The 19398-nt window shown below is 39.9% G+C and overlaps 1 protein-coding gene across 3 annotated transcripts in view; it reads left to right on the top strand.

Moving 5' to 3' along the window:
• Positions 1-19398, top strand: part of sbf2 (SET binding factor 2) — a 521046-nt gene that overhangs the window by 237082 nt on the left and 264566 nt on the right. For all 3 annotated transcript variants that reach the window (XM_073049581.1, XM_073049580.1, XM_073049579.1), the window contains 2 exons: positions 14210-14342; positions 16095-16203. In XM_073049581.1, coding sequence (XP_072905682.1) covers positions 14210-14342; positions 16095-16203 — 242 coding nt within the window. The remainder of the gene's footprint in view (positions 1-14209; positions 14343-16094; positions 16204-19398) is intronic.

The raw sequence follows: 19398 nt of genomic DNA, 5'->3' as shown, positions 1-19398 counted from the left end.
GTGGGTGAGTGGGTCTGACTATGTGCCTCTTCTGTGGGGCAGAAGAGGAGTCCAGTGGTGATAGGGGATTCAATAACACGAGAAAGTCTGCAGATTCTGGAAATCTGAAGCAGCACACTCAAAATGCTGGTGGAACTCAGCAGGTCAGGCAGCATTCGTGGAAATGAATAAACAGTCAATGTTTTGGGTCAAGACCCTTCTTCAGGACTGGAAAGGAAGGGCAAAGATACCAGAATAAAAAGGTAGGGGTAGGGGAAGGAGGCGATAGGTGAATCCAGGTGGGTACGACAGATAAAGGGCTAGAGAAGAAGGAGTCTGATTGGAGAGGAGAGTGGATAATAGAAGAAAACGAAGGAGGAGAGAACCCTGAGGGAGGTGATAGGCAGGCGAGGAAAGGTAAGAGGCTAGAGTGTGGAACAGACGAAAAGGGGAGGGGGAGGCAGTTTTTCTTTTATTAGAAGGAGAAATCAATATTTATGCTTTAAGATTGGAGGCTACCAAAATGGAATATAAGATGCTTCTCCTCCACTCTAAGGGCAGCATCATCTGGGTATGTTGGAATAGGAATAGGAGTCAGAATTAAAATGTTTGGCCACTGGGAAGTTCCATCTTTGGTGGATGGAACGGAGATGCTTGATGAGGCAGACCCCAACTTACAATGAGCCTCAGACACAATAGACAACCCCAGCAGATTCTCAGGTGAAGTGTTGCCTCACGTGGAATGACTGAATGGCGGTGAGTGAGGAGGTGAATGGGCAGGTGTAGCATTTTGGCTGCTTGCAGGGATAAATGCCAGGAGAGAGATGAATGGACAAGGAAATCATGGAAGGAGCGATCCTTGTGGAAATTCAGAGAGCTAGTGGGGGGAGGGGTAAAAATTTGTTTGGTGGTAGGATGATGTGCTGAATGTGGAGGCTTATGGGATAGTAGATAAAAGACGAGGAGCTATATCATTGTTAAGGAGGGCGGGAAGATGGGGTGAGCGCGGATGTTCAGGAAATGATGGAGATGTAGTTGAGTGTATCATCAATGGTAGAGCAGAGAAAGCCCCATTCATTGAAGAAGGAGGACACCTCTGCTGCCTTGGAAAGGAAAGCTACATCCTGGGAATAGATGTGATGGGATGGAGACAAAGGAATTGAGAAAAGGGAGTAGTATTTTTACAGCAGATAGGCTGGGAAGAGGTATAGTCAAGAATATGTGGGGATCAGTAGATTTATAAAAGATGTTAGCCCACAGTTTGTCTCCAGAGATGGAGACAGATCGAGTAAGGGGGTGAAGGGGTCTGGAATGGATCAAGTGCAGGGTAGGGTGGCTTGGCGGTTAGAGGCAAAGTTGATGAAATTGACAAGTATGAAGCAACGCTAGTGCAGTCAATAGTTCAGTCGTTGGGGAGCAGAGAGCAAATTCTGTGGACATTAAAGAGGCTCTCAGGTATTATGTTGCTTCAGGTTTCAGGGTCAGGGACATCTCAGATCAGGTCCACAGCATTCTAAAGTGGAAGGGTAAACAGCCAGAAGTCATGATTAGATATTGTCGGCATTGCTTAGTGAGGGGTAGGTGATGTCGCATAAGCTTCAAGGGTTAATTTTATTGTCAGAGGATGCATGTGCAATCCAACTCTGATATTCGTCTTTTCCAGATAGCCATTAAATACAGAAAAACCACGAGAGTCATTGAAAGAAAAGGTATCATCCACCCTTCCTGCTGAAAAGGAAAAAGAAACAAACCTCCCACCCCCTCCCACGCACAAAAAATCTAACAGATTGCCTACATGGAAAATGGCGGCTGGAACACCAACTTCGCACCCAACTCTTCCTTCGCACAAAAACCAACAGATCACCCACCTAGAAAGCAGCAACCTGAACATCAAAAACCCCAACCCCCTCCCTCGCAAAAAGAAGCAGCAGCATCAAACCCCAACCCTCTCCCCTGCAATAGCGAACAGTGCTAACAGCACTAAAACCCTAACCCTCCTCCCCCACACCAAAACCAACATATCACCAACACAGAAAAGCCAACAAGAACATCAGACCCCAAATCCCTAACCTCTCCCTCACACAAAAACCCACCTCAACCTGCCAATTGGCAACAAGAAATAAAACACAGAAAAACTGAAGCAGAGCAATATAAACTACAGTCCAATAATCACATAAGTCTCAGAATTTTGAAAACATCATTCCAGCAGAACCAAGGAGAATGCTCACTCGAGCTCGGTCCTTCTGCGAAGAATGAACACTGTGACCCTGTCCTACGGTCTTAACGACCATTGCGCCATTGACCAGTGACCTCCATGGAGAATGAATGCTGATCACTTCCATATACGCCTTGACGCTTCAATCTTCCTCAAAGCTTCAAAATGGAGTTGATCATTGCTCCATGTCCTGTCTCCAGTCTTCTACATGAGGCAGCTATACTCGCAGTCCTCTTCAGGGACAGCAGACCGCCAGATCACTCAATCAAACTCCAAACTGCATGTCACGGCTCCCAACAGTGTCTGAAACATAAGGCAAAAAGAGCAAGCAGAAGCATAGAAAAAATGAAATAATTTAAGAGATTGGCTATCTGCAAGATGTCCTAGGAATTGTTGTTTGCTAGCACCATCTTAACCAGATGCTTGATTGAATTCTTTGAGCAGATTGATGAAGGTAGAGCATTAGATGTGGTGTAAGTGTATTTTAGTAAGGCATTTAATAAGGCTTCTCATGGTTCATTCATTCAGAAGGTCAGGAAGAGTAAGATCCATGGAAATTTGGCTGTGTAGATTTAGAATTCATTTGCCCACAGAAAGCAGAGAATGGTTGGAGATGAAACATTTTCTGCCTGGAGGTCGGTGTACAGTGGTGTTCAACAGGGATCTGTTCTGGAAACCCTACTCTTGCACATTTTTATTAATAACTTCCATGAAGCAGTGGAATAGTATGCTTGTAAGTTTGCAGAGGACACAAAGATGGGAGGAGTTGTGGATCATGTAGAAGGTTGGCGTGGGTTACAACAGGACATTGATCGGATGCAGGGCTGAGCTAAGAAGTGGCAGATGGAATTCAATCTGTAAAATCGTGAAGTGATTGACTGTAGAAGCTCAGTTTATGTTTAGTTCTGGTCACCTCATTATAATAAAGATATGGAAGCTTTAGAGAGGGTGCAGAAGAGATTTATCAGGATGCTGCCTGGAGAGGATGTTTGAACAAGCCAGGGCTTTTCTCTTTGGAGTGAAGGAGGATGAGAGGTGATTTGATAATTAGAATGAGTGGATAACCAGAGACTTCTTCCCACTGTAGAAATAGCTAATCCAAGGGGCATAATGTTGAAGTAATTGGAGGAAAGTACAGGGGGAGATGTCAGAGGTAAATTTTTTTTAGTGAGTGGTGGGTGTGTGGAATGCCTTGTCAAGTGGTAGAGGCAGATACATTAGGGGTAGTTTAGATAGGTAGGCATATGGATGATAGAAAAATAGAGGGCTATGTAGGAGGGGAGGGATAGATTTATCTTAGATTCAAAGTACATTTCTTATCAAAGTATGTATACACTATACAACTCTTGAGATTCATCCTCCTGCAGGAACCCGTTCAAAAAAATTATCAAATACCCAATGCAAGAATAAAGAACAAATTGTGCAAATGGCATAAAGCAATTGAATAACACATAGAATATCAAATATCAAACCAGGAGTCCAGTAGTATTCAGTGGCTAGTCCACTGCTGCCGCATGGGCATTCTTCACCAAAGCACCTCAGTCCACTTTGATTGTCTGAATCAAACTGCTCAAAAACAGCAAAAAAAAAAGGAGTAATCGGAACCCAGGAACACATGCAACATAAACCTCAAAGACTCCGAAATGAGTCCACAGCCTTACTGATCAATCCTTGCAATGTGGATCCTAAGACTCTTACTCTTTCCTCCGACAGCAGCCAGTGAAAAGGAAAGAAAGACCCGTCAAACACAGTCTGACAGCACAGAAAACCCATGCCACGCTTGAGGATACTTACCAAGTTAAAAGCCCATGGTATTACAGGAACGTTACTGGCATGGTTAGAGCATTGACTGATTGGTAGGAGGCAGTGAATGGGAATAAAGGAATCCTTTTCTGGTTGGCTGCCAGTGACTAGCGGTGTTCAGCAGGGGTCGGTGTAGAGACTGCTTTTTATGCTGTATATAAATGATTTAGATGATGGAATAGATGGCTTTGTTGCCAAGTTTGCAGATGACACGAAGATTGGTGGAGGGGCTGGTAGTGTTGAGGAAACAGGTACACTGCAGAAGGACTTAGACCGGGGTAGGCAACCTTAAGCACAAATGATTTTCTAGTGTGCATTATTCATTAATTTGAGGCAAAACATAACTAGATGTACTTAATGGATAACTCCCATATTTCAAGTTTTTTATGGCATTCATCTGGCCCATCGTCCGCTCATTAATATGCGGTCCGGCCCACAGAGGCTAAAAGGTTGCCGACCCCTGACTCAGACAGATTAGGAGAATGGGTGAGAAAATGACAAATAAAATACAGTGTTTGAAAATGCATGATCATGTACTTTGGTGGTAGAAATAAATGTGTAGACTATTTTCTAAATGGGGAGAAAATCCAAAAATCTGAGATGCAAAGGGACTTGTGAGTCCTTGTGCAGAACACCCTAAAGGTTAACTTGCAGGCTGAGTAGGTGGTGAGGAAGGCAAACGTAATGTTAGCATTCATTTCAAGAGGTCTGGAATATAAGAGCAGGGACGTGATGTTGAGGCTTTATAAGGCATTGATGAGGAAACACCTTAAGTATCGTGAACAGTTTTGGGCTCCTTTTCTAAGAGAAGATGTATTGGCATTGGAGAGTATTCAGAGGAGGTTCACAAGGATGATTCTAAGAATGAAAGGATTATCGTATAAGAGTTTGGCTCTTGGTCTGTACTCACTGGAATTTAGAAGGATAAAGGGGGAGCTCATTGAAACCTTTCGCCTGTTCGTGTGGATAGTCAGAGGCTTTTCGCCAGGGTTGAACTGGCTAGCAAAAGAGGGCATAGTTTTAAGGTGCTTGGAAGTAGGTACTGTACAGAGATGTCAGGGGTAAGTTTTTTACGCAGAGAGCGGTGAGTACGTGGAATGGGCTGCCAGTGGCGGTGGTGGAGGCAGAAACGATAGGGTCTTTTAAGAGACTCCTGGATGGCTACATGGAGCTTAGAAAACTAGAGTGCTATGGGTAAAGCCTGGGTAGTTCTAAGGCAGGGACAGGTTTGCCACAGCTTTGTGGGCTGAAGGGCCTGTATTGTGCTGTATGTTTTCTATGTTTCTTTCTATGTTGAAAAGCCTAGACAGAGTAGATGTGGAAAGGATATTTCCCATGTTGGGGGAAGTCTGTGATATGAGGGCTCAGGCTCAGGATAGAGGGGCTTCCATTTAAAATGGATATGGAGAAATTTCTTTAGCCAGAGTGTGGTGAATTTGTTACCAGAGGCAGCTGTGGAGGCCAGGTCATTGGGTATATTTAAGGCAGAGATTGGTAGGTTCTTGATTGGACATGGCATCGAAGGTTATGGGGAGAAGGCCTGAGAGTAGGGCTGAAAAGAGTGAAAAAAGGATCAGCCATGATTAAATGGTAGAGCAGATTTGATGGGTCAGATGGCCTAATTCTGTTCCTATGTCTTATGGTCTCATGGACTTCAACCTTGCTTGACACCTTAATCGGAGAGAAGCAGTGGAGTTGATCATGGGCTCGTGCCCTATCTCCAGGTTTCCCATCCTCCATGCTGCACATTCCGCACCAAACCTCACCAACCTCCCTTGGAGACCGCAAAGCGCCAGATCAATCAATCGGCCAGAAAACACAAACCAAATGTAAGTTGTAGTTTCTAACCGCAGCCAGCTTAATAGTAGAATTGTGTTTGAAAGCAAAAAGAAGAAAATGATGTAGTTTCATGAACTGTGTGCAGGAGATCACTGTTGGTTGTATTGTTCGCTGGTACCAACTTTTTGTTATATGGTTATATAACGAAAACATAGTGCCAGCGAATAATGATATAGGTTGTGTGGTTGGCACAACATCGTGGGCCAAAGGGTATGTACTGTGCTGTGGTGTTCTATGTAAACATCCTAACCAGATACATTATGCCTTAGTATGGCAATTCTTCTGCCTGAGACCACAATAAGCTGCAGAATTGTGGACACAGCTCAGCACATCAAGAAAACTAGCCTCCCATCATTGGACTCTGTCTTCACTTCTTTTACCTCAATAAATCAGCAACATCAGCAAACCTACCTTGGATGTTCTTTCTTCTCTCTCCTCACCTCAAGGAGAAGATACAAAGGTCTAAAGTTATGTCCACCTGGTTCAAATGCAGCTTCTATTACACTGTCATGACTATAAACAGTCCTGTAGTATAATAAGGATAGACTCTTGACCTCAGTCTATCTCGTTGTGGCTTTGCATCTTATTATCTGCTTGCACTGCAGTGACATCAGAATTAAAGAAAAAAGAAGTTGGCCTTTTGACCACCTGTACTGGTTGTACCGTTCGGTGAGATTCTTTTCTTATCTCACTGCCACTTTCCTGCTCAAACCCTATATATCCTGATTCTATTAATTTCCAAAAATTGTACTTGAGGCTTTGCAACTGTCTTGGTTAGTGAATCTGGATTAAAACAAATTTCTTTCCACCTCTGCACAGAGAAGCCATCCATTTATTTTGCTACTATGACCTGTTGGTACCTAACAGCTCAGCTGGGGAAATAGAACTTTACTTATGTCTTGTCAAGTCCCGTAGGAAATTTGTATGTTTCAATGCAATCATATATCATTCATTTAAACTCAAATAAATTTCAAGTCTTGTGAATTTCTCCTCTCATGAGAAGCCTACTAAACCAGAATAAATATATTTCTTATTCTGTGCACTGTTTAGTTTCATATTCCTGGTTTACCAAATTACAATTTGATTTAAAAGATCTATTTTTAAGGAAAATAAGGTGATAGTTTAGGAGCAGAACTATTGTGCTTTAAGCCTTAGGAAGCTGAAGCCAAGGTTGTTAAGGAGAGAATGATGGAAGCTAAGTTGTGACTAGAGTTAATTGAATCTGGATATTACGAAGGCTAGCAAGATCAGAAAAATACAAAAAGAGAGGGATGAGGTTAGTGAGGCAGAGGTGATGAGCAAATGGGATTAGAAAACTTTGCCCAAATTTTAACTACCAACACAAACTAAAGTGGGATACAAAAGTCGGATGTTTTGAAGTGGAAGCAGGCAGTCTTCTGATGAAGTGAATAAGAAGGAATCAACACTAAGACAAAAAAAAATGCAGCAAACCTGTGAATATTCTGCATCTGCCTCAGGCAGCTGCCAGAGAGATGGATAGTGTCAGTGGTTGAACCATAAATTATACTTGGTTGTTTCATACAATGTGCTTGAGTTCCTTCTTAGAGGTCAGTTGTTCAGAGATCTTGAACTGTTCTTAGATTGTTTTGGCAAACCTTTTTATAACTGTTTGCACATCTATTGAATGTGCCTTATTTGAGATATTTCCTACCATTTTTGATAAGTTACATATGTTGAAAAGGCTAATTTCTCCTGCTCAAGCTGTTTACTTTGTTTTTGCTCCTTTTCTGTCATATAAGGACAACTACAGCCATGAGCAGTGCCCAGTGGCTATGCTCATATGATTGGGAATTGTGTTGGTTAGATTGGATTCTTATTGCTTAGTAGTGAATATTGTTATCTCACTTCCAGCATTTCTTAAATTATCAGATGAACATTCTACAGCTTGAAACCTTTTAAGATTGCACAAATTTTTCTTTAAAGTTGTTAATTCCATACTTTAAATTCTACACAATGGTTTTGGAAGTTTTGCCTTTAGAAATCACCTTTTAAGATGTTTTTATAACTTATTACATTAATTAAATAGAACAATTTCTGTGCTCACAGATAATGTTAAAAACATAGCACATAAAAATACTTCAGAAAGTGATCAAAATTGTTTAGGCAGATTATAAATTTATTTCATGTCCTTTAGATTTTTAACATTGAAGTCAGGAAACGGAAGTTATTTCCAAATAAATTTCTCATGGATATATCTGTGTGCCTCTGTTATCAGCAGGATGCTGTTAATTTTTTTAAAGATGAAAAATTTGATCTGTTGATGGGTTTGTAGCGTTTTGTTGATGATTGTGATGGATGAATGTTACTTAGTACAGGAAATTAATTGCCCTTTCAGCAACGTGAAGAGGTTGAGTAAACATTGAAGGAACAAACATGTTTGGTGGCAATGTTGGCTCATGACTTCAAAATATTAGATATACCCCTATATTACTGTTTAAAATTGAATATGGTTAATAATGGAGATTCCAACTTTATAGCATCAAAGTACATTATCTATATTGGAGTGGTGTATATTGACAATTGTATATTTATAATTACAGTACCAAAATCCGCGGATGCTCAAGTCCCTTATATAAAATGGCGTAGTATTTGCATATAAACTATGCACATCCTCCCGTATACTTTAAATCATCTCTAGATTACTTATAATAACTAATGCAATCTAAATGCTATGTAAATAGTTGTTATACCATATTGTTTAGGGAATAATGACAAGAAAAAAAAGTCTGTACATGTTCAGTACAGACGCAACCATTGTAGCTCTTCTGGAAATGCTGTATTCACAGAGCCGTGCTTGTCATGTGACAGCACTGCCCTCACCTGGTCGGAAGTCACACCACCTGCCAGTCAACATTTCGCCCCTCCCAACTAATCAATGCACACTTAACCATTGGCCATCTTAATTGGATTAACCCATCTAGCACCACGAGGAAATCTGCAGATGCTGGAAATTCAAACAACACACACAAAATGCTGGTGGAACACAGCAGACCAGGAAGCATCTATAGGGAGAAGCACTGTCAACGTTTCGGGCCTAGACCCTTCGTCAGGACTAACCGAAAGAAAAGATAGTAAGTGATTTGAAAGTAGTGGGGGGAGGGGGAAATGCAAAATGATAGGAGAAGACCGGAGGGGTGGGATGAAGCTAAGAGCTGGAAAGGTGATTGGCGAAAGTGATACCGAGCTGGAGAAGGGAAAGGATCATGGGATGGGAGGCCTCGGGAGAAAGGGTGGGGGGGAGCACCAGAGGGAGATGGAGAACAGGCAAACAACTAAATATGTCAGGGATGGGGTAAGAAGGGGAGGAGGGGCATTAACAGAAGTTAGAGAAGTCAATGTTCATGCCATCAGGTTGGAGGCTACCCAGCTGGTATATAAGGTGTTGTTCCTCCAACCTGAATTTGGATTCATTTTGACAATAGAGGAGGCCATGGATAGACATATCAGAATGGGAATGGGGCGTGGAATTAAAATGTATGGCCACTGGGAGATCCTGCTTTTTCTGGCGGACCGAGCGTAGGTGTTCAGCGAAACAGTCTCCCAGTCTGCGTCGGGTCTCACCAATATATAAAAGACCACACCAGGAGCACCGGATGCAGTAGACCACACCAGCCGACTCACAGGTGAAGTCGCCTCACCTGGAAGGACTGTCTGGGACCCTGAATGGTGGTGAGGGAGGAAGTGTAAGGGCAGGTGTAGCACTTGTTCCGCTTACAAGGATAAGTGCCAGGAGGAGATCGGTGGAAAGGGATGGGGGGACGAGTGGACAAGGGAGTCGTGTAGGGAGCGATCCCTGGGAAAAGCAGAAAGAGGGGGAGAGGGAAAGATGTGCTTGGTAGTGGGATCCCGTTGGAGGTGGCGTAAGTTACGGAGAATTATATGTTGGACCTGGAGGCTGGTGGGGTGGTAGGTAAGGACAAGGGGAACCCTATCCCGAGTGGGGTGGCATCTAGCACCAAGCCATTGGCCTCCTGGTGAATCACCTGAGCTGGACCCTCCAGCCCCCTGACCTTTAAAAGGTGCTTCATGTGCTTGACTCGCTCTCTTTTTGCCATCCTCGAGGGACCATCCTGCTTCACTCCAGGCTGAAGTGCTGGAGACGCGTGGTAAGGTGTGCATTGAATAGGGTTGTGGGAGTGTTTATTGTCCGTTTAGCAAAGAGCCATGCCTGTACCTGTACTCTATCCCCACACTGTTTTCCCGTGTATTGTACTGCCGACCCGACTTTTCCCACGTTCCTCTATTCTAAGCGCGTTTGTGTGAATATTGTAGCCGCTTGTGTTGTTCCCAAGCTTTTTCTCCCCATGTAAATAAACTCCTTATTATTAACAGTGTTTGCCCAGAGCACTTGCCTTTGAGACCCAAAGAATCTTTCTCATTTCCATCACAACAAATGCTGATGCTGCCTTGGCATCAGTTGATGCCGATTTTCCTGTGATCTTTTAAGTTCTTGAGGCTTGCGCTTTACATAACTAGCCAGCCATCCTTTGCTAGTCTTAAACTCCTTCCTCTTGCTCATAACACAAGTAGCGAACAAACAAGATGCGAGGCAAACAATGCTCAAACAACGAGTGCTGGAGAGAGACTGAGGATCTGTGAAATGGCAAGAGGCTACAGCAGGGTATGCCTACACATCGCTTCATTCGCGTGGATTCAGCGTAGTGATCGGCGCGTGGCAAATTCAAGTTTTGCTTTTTGTAACTTACCGGAATTTCCTTTTCAAATATTTTCAATCTGCGAATGCAGAACCCCCGGATACGGAAGGCCGACTGTACTCTTGCAGAAGCAAGGTACAATATCTTAAAAGGTACTCTGTTGACAACAGGCAAATTGGAAAGTTAATAACCTTAAAAACATGATTTATTTTCTTTATCATCAACACAAGAGGTAAATGATCTGTTGCTGTAAAATAGTCAAAATCAAGAATTTTGCATACCAGAGTAATTAATGTGTGAAGAAAAAGTTAATTGGTTAATATATTAGACAATGAAAATGATTATTAGCTTAGTTCTCTTTGGAATCTTTATGAAAATGAACTTAATTAAAAGGTGATCCTTCTTATTTTATATGAAATGGCACACTGATCAATAAATTAGGGTTATAAGACTGGGCAACACAGCACAACTCCTGAGAATGGAAGACTGATACTTAGAGCAGAATGTAAATATTTTCTAAATTGAATAGCAATTGATGTACAAATGCTCATTGTTCCTATTTGGAAAAAGTCTCAAATAATTGCTGTCACTTTTATCACAAGCAGTTTTGGGTTACAGAAAAATAAATGGCAATCAAGGTGATTTGGTTGACAAGAATGATTGTAATTGTGTAGTATTACTTGGTTTATAGTATTTTTTCTTTTCGCACTCTCATCCCAAATTATAAATCTTTTAGAAAGTTCTCCAATATGCTGTTTTGGGTGATAAAAATGCTGCTGGTCAATAAGGAGGATCATTTTTAGGTGTATTATTCACTTAACATGGAATGGGCTGCTCTACGGTGTCAGCTGCAACAAGCAAAACAGGAAACACACATGATCAATGCCAGATCACATGATATGCTTCAGGAAATGTGGACTAGGGACATTGTGATCAATACTTTTCAAAATAACATTCGTGAACAATGGCTTTAAAAGGTAGCCCAGTGATATTTTGTTTTGGCCAGGTTTGTTTTTGTGCATTGCTTATTTTGTATTTTCACTATTAAGAATATAATTAAAAACACATTGGATTCTATTCAAAACATAGGAAAAGCTGCCTCCAGGGATCTGTGGGTAGTTCTCTGCATACTTTAAATGGAATGTGTGTAATGATGAATTTTGGCATTCATTTCAATTTACAGCATAGACAAATCTGAGCTCCGTGATAGTTTGCTTTCTAATGGAGGTAAATTTAAAAAGCACAAAATAGGTGCCTTTAAATAAAGTGATCATCTTTTAATGCAAAAATGCAAATATTTTTTCTCTGAAAGTAAATCATTTATGTTTAGTATCATAGTTTTTTTTTTCGTGTTATTTATTTGTATCCAGTTGTTTTTGGTACTCGAAGTAGGAATAACACCCTAAATTTAACTGTGTTCATCTCTAACCATAGAATGTTCACAGCACTGAAGGAGGCCATTTGGTTCATCATATCAATACTAAAGAAGTCCCTTTAGAACAGAGATGAGGAGGAATTTCTTTCGCCAGAGGATGACAAAACTGTGGAATTCCATGTCACAGATGGCTGTGGAGGCCAAGACATTGGGTGTATTTAAAGTAGAGGTTCATAGGTTCTTGATTAGTAAGGGCATCAGATGTTATGGGGTTGAGAGGAAAAAATAAATCAGTCCTGATCGAATGGTGGAGCAGACTCAATTGGCTGAATGGTCTAAATCTGATTATGTCTTATGGTCTTACTAGTTCTCAACTCGAGCACCTCATCAATTCTACCCCCAGCTGTTCCCCCGCCCCCCCCCCCCCACTTAGCTTTGCAAATGTTTCCTTACCATGACTTAGCCAGTTCCTTTTTGAAGGCCACAATGGAATCTGAGGTTGTGCATTCCAGATGTAACTGCATGGTGTATATAAATTAAAAGAAGTTACTCGTGTTACTTTTAATTCCCATCACTTTTAGTTTATATCTTGGCCTCTAGTCTGTGATTCCTCTACCAATGTGAACGGCATCAGACTGTTCACTCTATTCAGATCCCTCATCATTTCATATGTTACAGTTCATCCTTCTATAAATAAAAGTCCCAGATGCTCTGTCTTTGGAATTGTGATCCCTCTTTGCAGGAATTGTTCTCTTAAATCTTTTCTGTACTCTATCTAAGGTATTCGCAACTTTTCTACAATGGGACAGTCAGAATTGAACATCATACTTCACTTGGGACTGGACTAGTATTTTATGAAATTTTAGTACAAGTGTGTTTTTGTACATTATCTTTCTGTTGATAAAGCCCAGAATTGTGCACATCCTATTAACTCCTTTCTCAACCACCTGTCACTCTCATTAACATTTGCATTCATTCAAGCAGATGCTGCTAATTGCGTAGCCAATTTAGAACAACGTATTTTTTCTCTGCATTGTTTCTTCTTACTTCTTTTTTAACTCCTTTCCTATTGCTGAAACTAAGGTAACAGGCCTGCATTGTTGAGCTTGTTCTCACTTGCTGTTTTTTGAACAAGAAAGTAATATTTGTCATTCGTTAGTTATCCACCCGTCTACCTTTATTTAAAGAGCATTGGGAAATTGGTACTCTCACAGATGTCTCTTTTGTTCCGCAGAATTCTAGGATGGTTTCCAATGAGCCCTGATGATACAACTACTTTACGTGCTGCCAACTTTTCTATTAGCTCCATGCTATCAGTTTTTAGGGATTTAGTTCTTCTACTACCTCTTCCACTTTTACTTTGGATGAGGGTGCAATAATTTTATTTAACTTTAGTCCAGTCCTGCAGGAGAGAGGATGATATTTCCACTTCAGAATTGTGAGTTCTGACGTTGCTAGTGAGGCTAGGTGAGAACTGCAAATTCTTTCACAGATAGGGTGTGGGTGGATTGGTAGTTTGTCGGGTAGTGTGCTGCTACCATGCTGATGTAAGACCTTGAGGTTCTCATCACAAATACACTTGCTGTTTGTAGTTATGAGTCAGAAGTTCTCAGAAGAGTTGGGGAACATGCTGTACATGGACATTCACATACATGCATGATACAATAAATGTAGTTAAATTATTTCCATTTTCACTCACATCAGTGAAATTATTATACAAAGCAAATTTTGTGTGAGCTGTATTTGCCATTTCTTGTTTTTTTTGTTTTATGTTAGCAATGTTCTTAACTCTTGTCACTTTGCTGGTGCACTCTTATGCTTGTACACTCTATCCATTTTCAATACACTTTCGCTGCTATTGCCCTGCATTATTAATTTTGCTTCCTAAATGCCCCCTCTTGGAACCTGGGTGAATGTGCTAAAACAACATTTAAAGCTAATTCATAATCAACTTAAGGGTATTAAGTAAAATATATGCATTTTAGAAATAATCATATGTTGGCCAGACAAGAATTGAGTAGATTGAATTTACTGAACCAGTTAAGTGAATTGGAGTATAATAATTAGTACACTATATATTCTTTGAAGTATATGTAATTGAGAAAGCTAAAATGAACAAATGAACTGCTGATTGTTAATTTTGTATGGGTTGCAATAAAGAACCTACAAAATCTATTTATTAATCTACAAGTGTGTAATGATTCATGAAAGTTGACTTGTATTCGATTTACTTAATATTCCTGATACTAAGTTAGGCCATAAACGGATGAAAAGATTTTGAGTTGCAATGTCATTTTAATTGACTTATTTTTCTATTTAAAGGGATCCAGCAAGTGTTCAGCCTTTTCTGTGCCGTGCTCACAGAAAACAAAATTATTTTTCACTCAACTAGCTATCAGAGGCTCGGTGAAGCATCTAGAGCACTAGAGGCTTTAATATTCCCTTTGAAGTATAGGTGAGACCTTAATTCTTATTATATCAATAAATTACATGCAATTTATTCTTTGTACACATCCTTGTACATGCATAAAACAATTTGTAGATCCAGTTTATCTGTAATTTAGTTTACAGCATTTATCAAGGCAGTGAATTTAGAGCTGAAATGTTTACTGCGAACTGAACAAAAGTATAGTACAGAGGATAACCAGTGCTCCCATCAACAGAGCAGGGGCAGCAATCATCTGCCTCATCTGGGAAGTGAGGCTGGACAAGTGGCTGAAGGGTCATCAGGGAGCACTTTGGGACCAGTAACCATAATTCTATTGTTTCTTAAATAGTTATGTAAAGACAATGTAGTCCTTAATATTGTACAACAGCACCACTGAGCTGGGTTCAGTTTGCCACTGTTTGTAAGGAGTTTGTATGTCCTTCCCATGACTTTATGGGTTTCGCTCAAGTAGTCTGGTTTCCTCCCACATTCCAAAGACATGAGGGTGAGTAGATTAATTGGTCGTATGGGTGTAACTGGCTTGTGTGGGCTCAGGGCTTGTTTCTATGCTGCATCTCTGAGTAAAAATATGTGAAAAATTAGAAAAAGATAGGATGAAGTACTAAATTAGGATGAGGCTAAGATTGGGAGAGGTTGTTAGCAGGTAAAATCACATCTGGTAAGTGGCAGGCTTAGAACAGTGAGATAGGGAGAGTTCTGGGTCGACATGTTCCTCTCAGAGTTGAAGGGAAAGGTTCTCAAGATTTGGGAACCTTGCTTAACAAGGGATATTGAGACTATGGTCAGGAAAAAGAAAGTGGTAGCTCTCAAGTGATGGGCAGCTGTGATCAAGCAAATTCCTTGTGAAGTTTAAGGGATGTAGGAGTACACGGAAGAAGGATGTCAGGAGGACAAAAAGAATACATTCTTGGCAGATAAGGTAAAGGAGAATCCAAAAGTTTTGTTAAGTATAAAAGAACTAAGGGGTAACTCAGAAGAGAATAGATCCCCTTAAGGATCATTGTGGTCATCTGTGTGTGTGGAGCTATGGGGGATTGGGCAAGGTCATAGTAAATATCATCAAAGCTGCTCATTCAGTGTTCTGAATCTCATCCTGCAATACAGTTGTCTCATGACATGCACTGCTTCCCTATTTGCTATTCTTGTATCAGAACTAGTCAGCCTTGATATTAATTAGACAGGGTAAATATCTGAAATTCCTTGAGGTTAAACAGAGAGGGAAGGCAGTCTGTTTTGTTGTAAAATACAAATTTTGTAAGAATTAGGCAATGTTTAATTTCAAAAACTTTACTGTAATATTTTACAAACTTTAAAGAAAGAAACTAGTTGTTTCAATCCTGGTTGTCAATTAAATGGGATATGTTTTTACTTTTCTGTTATTATAGGAGAATGTCAGGCAATATAGTATTTCCTTTAGCTTAAATTCTAGTTTTCATTATTAAATGGTTTCATTTAATTTTAGTTTATTAAACTTATAAGCTTAACTAATTGAACCAAGAATGTTGCAGTTGCTTTCTTATTTGCATTTATTTAAAATTAAATATGAAAATTGTAGGTCGGCAAATCATTTTATTAGCAATAATTCCGTGAAGGAGCTAAGCTTATATTTTTAGATCTGTTATTTATTAAAATCTGTCAATAGAACAGCCCATGGGGGTATTGACTAAGTGCACACAGAGGAAAATAAATTGACTAGATTTTTTTCCTGCAAGTTGTGATTAATGCTGCCACTACTGTTTCCTTTTTGTTTTTCCCCAGTTACCCTTACATTCCGATTCTCCCTGCACGGCTTTTGGAAGTACTAAGCTCACCAACTCCATTTATCATTGGTGTACACTCCATGTTTCACAGTGAAATTCATGAACTGGTATGTGTAGCCCATTTGTACGTTTAGGAGAACAGTTTAGCTTTTGTCGGATTTTGCACAGCACAAGTATATGTTGTTAGTAAACCTTTAGTGTGATGCTTCTTTCTGGATTTAAATTGTGTACTATTAGGAAATTTATTAGATGTGTAATTATGTTGATTTTGTACTTTTGATCCTTGAGCTTTTAACATTCATTAAAGAGATATTTTCACTGATATGTTATCTTTGTCTTGGAATGCTCTACATGCCATTGGACTTGGTTCAGTCAGCAGTTGATAAAATTCACATGACAGTAATGCAGTTCCTCTGGAAAACTTGGAACTGGAATCGAACAGAAACTCTGGTTGACTAATTGGAGGAAGATGTTAGTGCATCAAGATTATCATCAGCCTGGGAGATTTTTTGTTATTTGTTCACAGAAAGTGGACTTTTACTGGCATTTGCTGTTCAGTGATAATTGCCCCTAAACAGGGTAGTTAAGTCTCAATCACTTTGGTAAGTCTGGAGACCTGACCATATAATTTTCTTGTTTGGCAAACTGGATAAGCTTTCAAAAGCCAAGCTGTTAATTTCACCAATCTGAGATTAGCGCTTTTTTTTTTTGAATTGCACTTTATTTAATTACTTGAATTTATATTCCCCAGTTGCCATAGATTCAGAATCATTGCTGCAGATTTGTGGTTCCCAAACTTTTTTGGGTTACTGCCCCCTTGGCTCCCACACTACATCCCCATTGCCATCCTCTCCCTTTCTGGCCATCACATAAAATCTATAAAGAATTTTGATTTGCAGTGCACAGTGAAAGAAAACAGAAATTGCAAATTCAAAGCAGGGACATGTAATTACAAATGTTATTCAAATCTATTTAAAACGACAAAATTATTTCTTTAATTACAATAAAAACAATTTTCATCAACATTTTAGTTCAGTGATATCGGCTTCTCAACATCAGGCTGAATGTCTGTCAGCAGGCGTCTCAGATTACTACATTCAGTAATTTGTAGTCTGTTCCGTTGCTTTGAAAGAAGTTGGGCGACCACATTGAAACCATGCTTCTCTAAATATGATGTTGGAAAGGCAATAAAGAACATCTTGACCTTTTTCTACAGTGCAGAATAGAGTTCAGAATTTTCTTTCTGCAAGCAAAGTCTTGATATGACTTTTTGAATCTCGGCTTCAGTTCAAAGTCATTTTGCAGTGACACCAGTTCTTCCTCCATCCCTCCTGTTAATTTCTCATTACAAGTGTTCAGAAATATATTTATTTCCCAATCTGGAATTTGGATCGAGAGAAGATCCTGAAACCTCTCTGACATGTCTTGCAGCTTACCCAGGTGGGCACAGTATTCATGAAGATTATCATCTGATATTGTTTCTTTCTCTTCCAACTCAGAGTGGCTTGGAAATTGGAAAGATTGTGACGGCCAATTTTGTACTGAAATAGTGGTATCTTGGTTAGGAATGAGGAGATGATTTGACTTTGATAAGATTCACATCATTTCCTTGCAATTGAATATTGATTTCATTAAACTTCTGTGAATAATTCTGAAAAATAAGTAATGTCATGCCTAATAATCTCCAGTTGATTAAGAATGAAGTATTCAAGTCTTCAAAGAATTTTATCACAGTTTCAAAAAGTGCATAAAAGCATCTCGTGCAGTTTCGGTTTGAAAACCATTCACATTTTTCATAATTCTCATACAAAGCTCTCTAAATTGTTGAGAATTGGGAGCGTGCTACTTGATTTTATTTAGTGCTGTAACAGTATTTAATAATTTCTGCAGCTGATCATTTAGATTCCTTGCAGCAAGTTGTTATCTATAAACTACACAATAAATAGCAAATACATTTGGTACAGCTTTTTTCATGGAAGTAGTAATAACCCTACGGTGGCATCCTGTCAGTGATGATGTATAAGAATATTGGTGAGTGGAATGTCCGTCTCTTTTGAAAAATTGTTCAACAGCCTGAAATATTGATTCTTCCTTCATATCTGTCGTAGTCCCCTTGTAAGTAACAACTCTTGAACCACGCTTTTATCTTTTATGAAGGAAGCATAACCAAGAAGCAAAGATTTGTTGCCTGGCAAAGTTGACTCATCCAACTGCAGAGCAAATTCAGCTGTCCTAAGTATGTTGCACAATGTGTCTTCCACATTCTCAGACATTTCAACCATTCGTCTTCAAACAACTTGCTGCTGAGCAGAATCACTTTAATTATTTGATCTGCTGACTTCTGCAAAACTGTCCTTAGAACCATACTGATTGCTTGCAGAATCAGTTCTTCTCCACTTGTATAGGGCTTTCCAGTAATAAGCAAAGAAATATATGAAGCATGAAAGCCATCAGTGTTTTGTTGTGAAATGCTGGCAAACATCTATTTATTTATTTAGCAATGCAGTGTTTCATAGGCCCTTCCGGCCCTTCGAACCATTCTGCCCCATCAAACCCAATTAACCCTAACATGTGTCAGTTTACAATGACAAACTAACCTACCCATTACATCATTAGACTGTGGGAGCAAACCAGAGGACCCCTGAGAAAAACCATGCACTCCAGAAGGGTACTGAAATTAAACTCTGAACTCTGGAAGACCCCAAGCTGTAAAAGCATTGGGCTAACTGCTACGCTACCATGGCGTGCAACATGTTTTCTGTTTCTAAAAGTTTCCATAAAGTGACTGAAAATAAGCCAAGTTCTTGTTTTCTTTATCAGTGTGTATTCTTTTCAAATGTTCAGGAAGCCTGGACAGTTTCATTACCTCAATTGGGGGAAAAGAAAGCTTTTTCACACAACAGGCATTTTGGCTGCTGTTAATGCTTAATGCTGGTGTAAATCCATATTTTAGATACTCCACAGTATACTGTCTATACTTTTCGTTTGATCTGCTTCTGCTATTTTCTTTATGGAATAACAACCACTGTCAATCATGTATTGTTTAAGTCCAACCTCAAGTGCTGCAATCAGTAAAGAGGAAGGTTATGGTGTTATAGTTGATGCGAAACCTGACTCTGCCTGAAGATACATCAAGTAGGACAACAGTATCTCTGTTGGTCCATGGGCTGGATAAATGTGGTCTAGACTATTTTAGAGGGCTGTTTCTGATCTTCACCCCATTAAACACCGCGTCCTAATTCACTGCATGATTAGAATATGGGAATTATACTCGCTTGCACTCTACAGCAGTAGTGAACAGC

The sequence above is a fragment of the Hemitrygon akajei genome, chromosome 6 (genome assembly GCF_048418815.1).
Source record: "Hemitrygon akajei chromosome 6, sHemAka1.3, whole genome shotgun sequence".
NCBI lineage: Eukaryota > Metazoa > Chordata > Chondrichthyes > Myliobatiformes > Dasyatidae > Hemitrygon > Hemitrygon akajei.
Note: the sequence above shows the minus strand (reverse complement) of the source record. Positions and strands in the feature narration are given on the sequence as shown.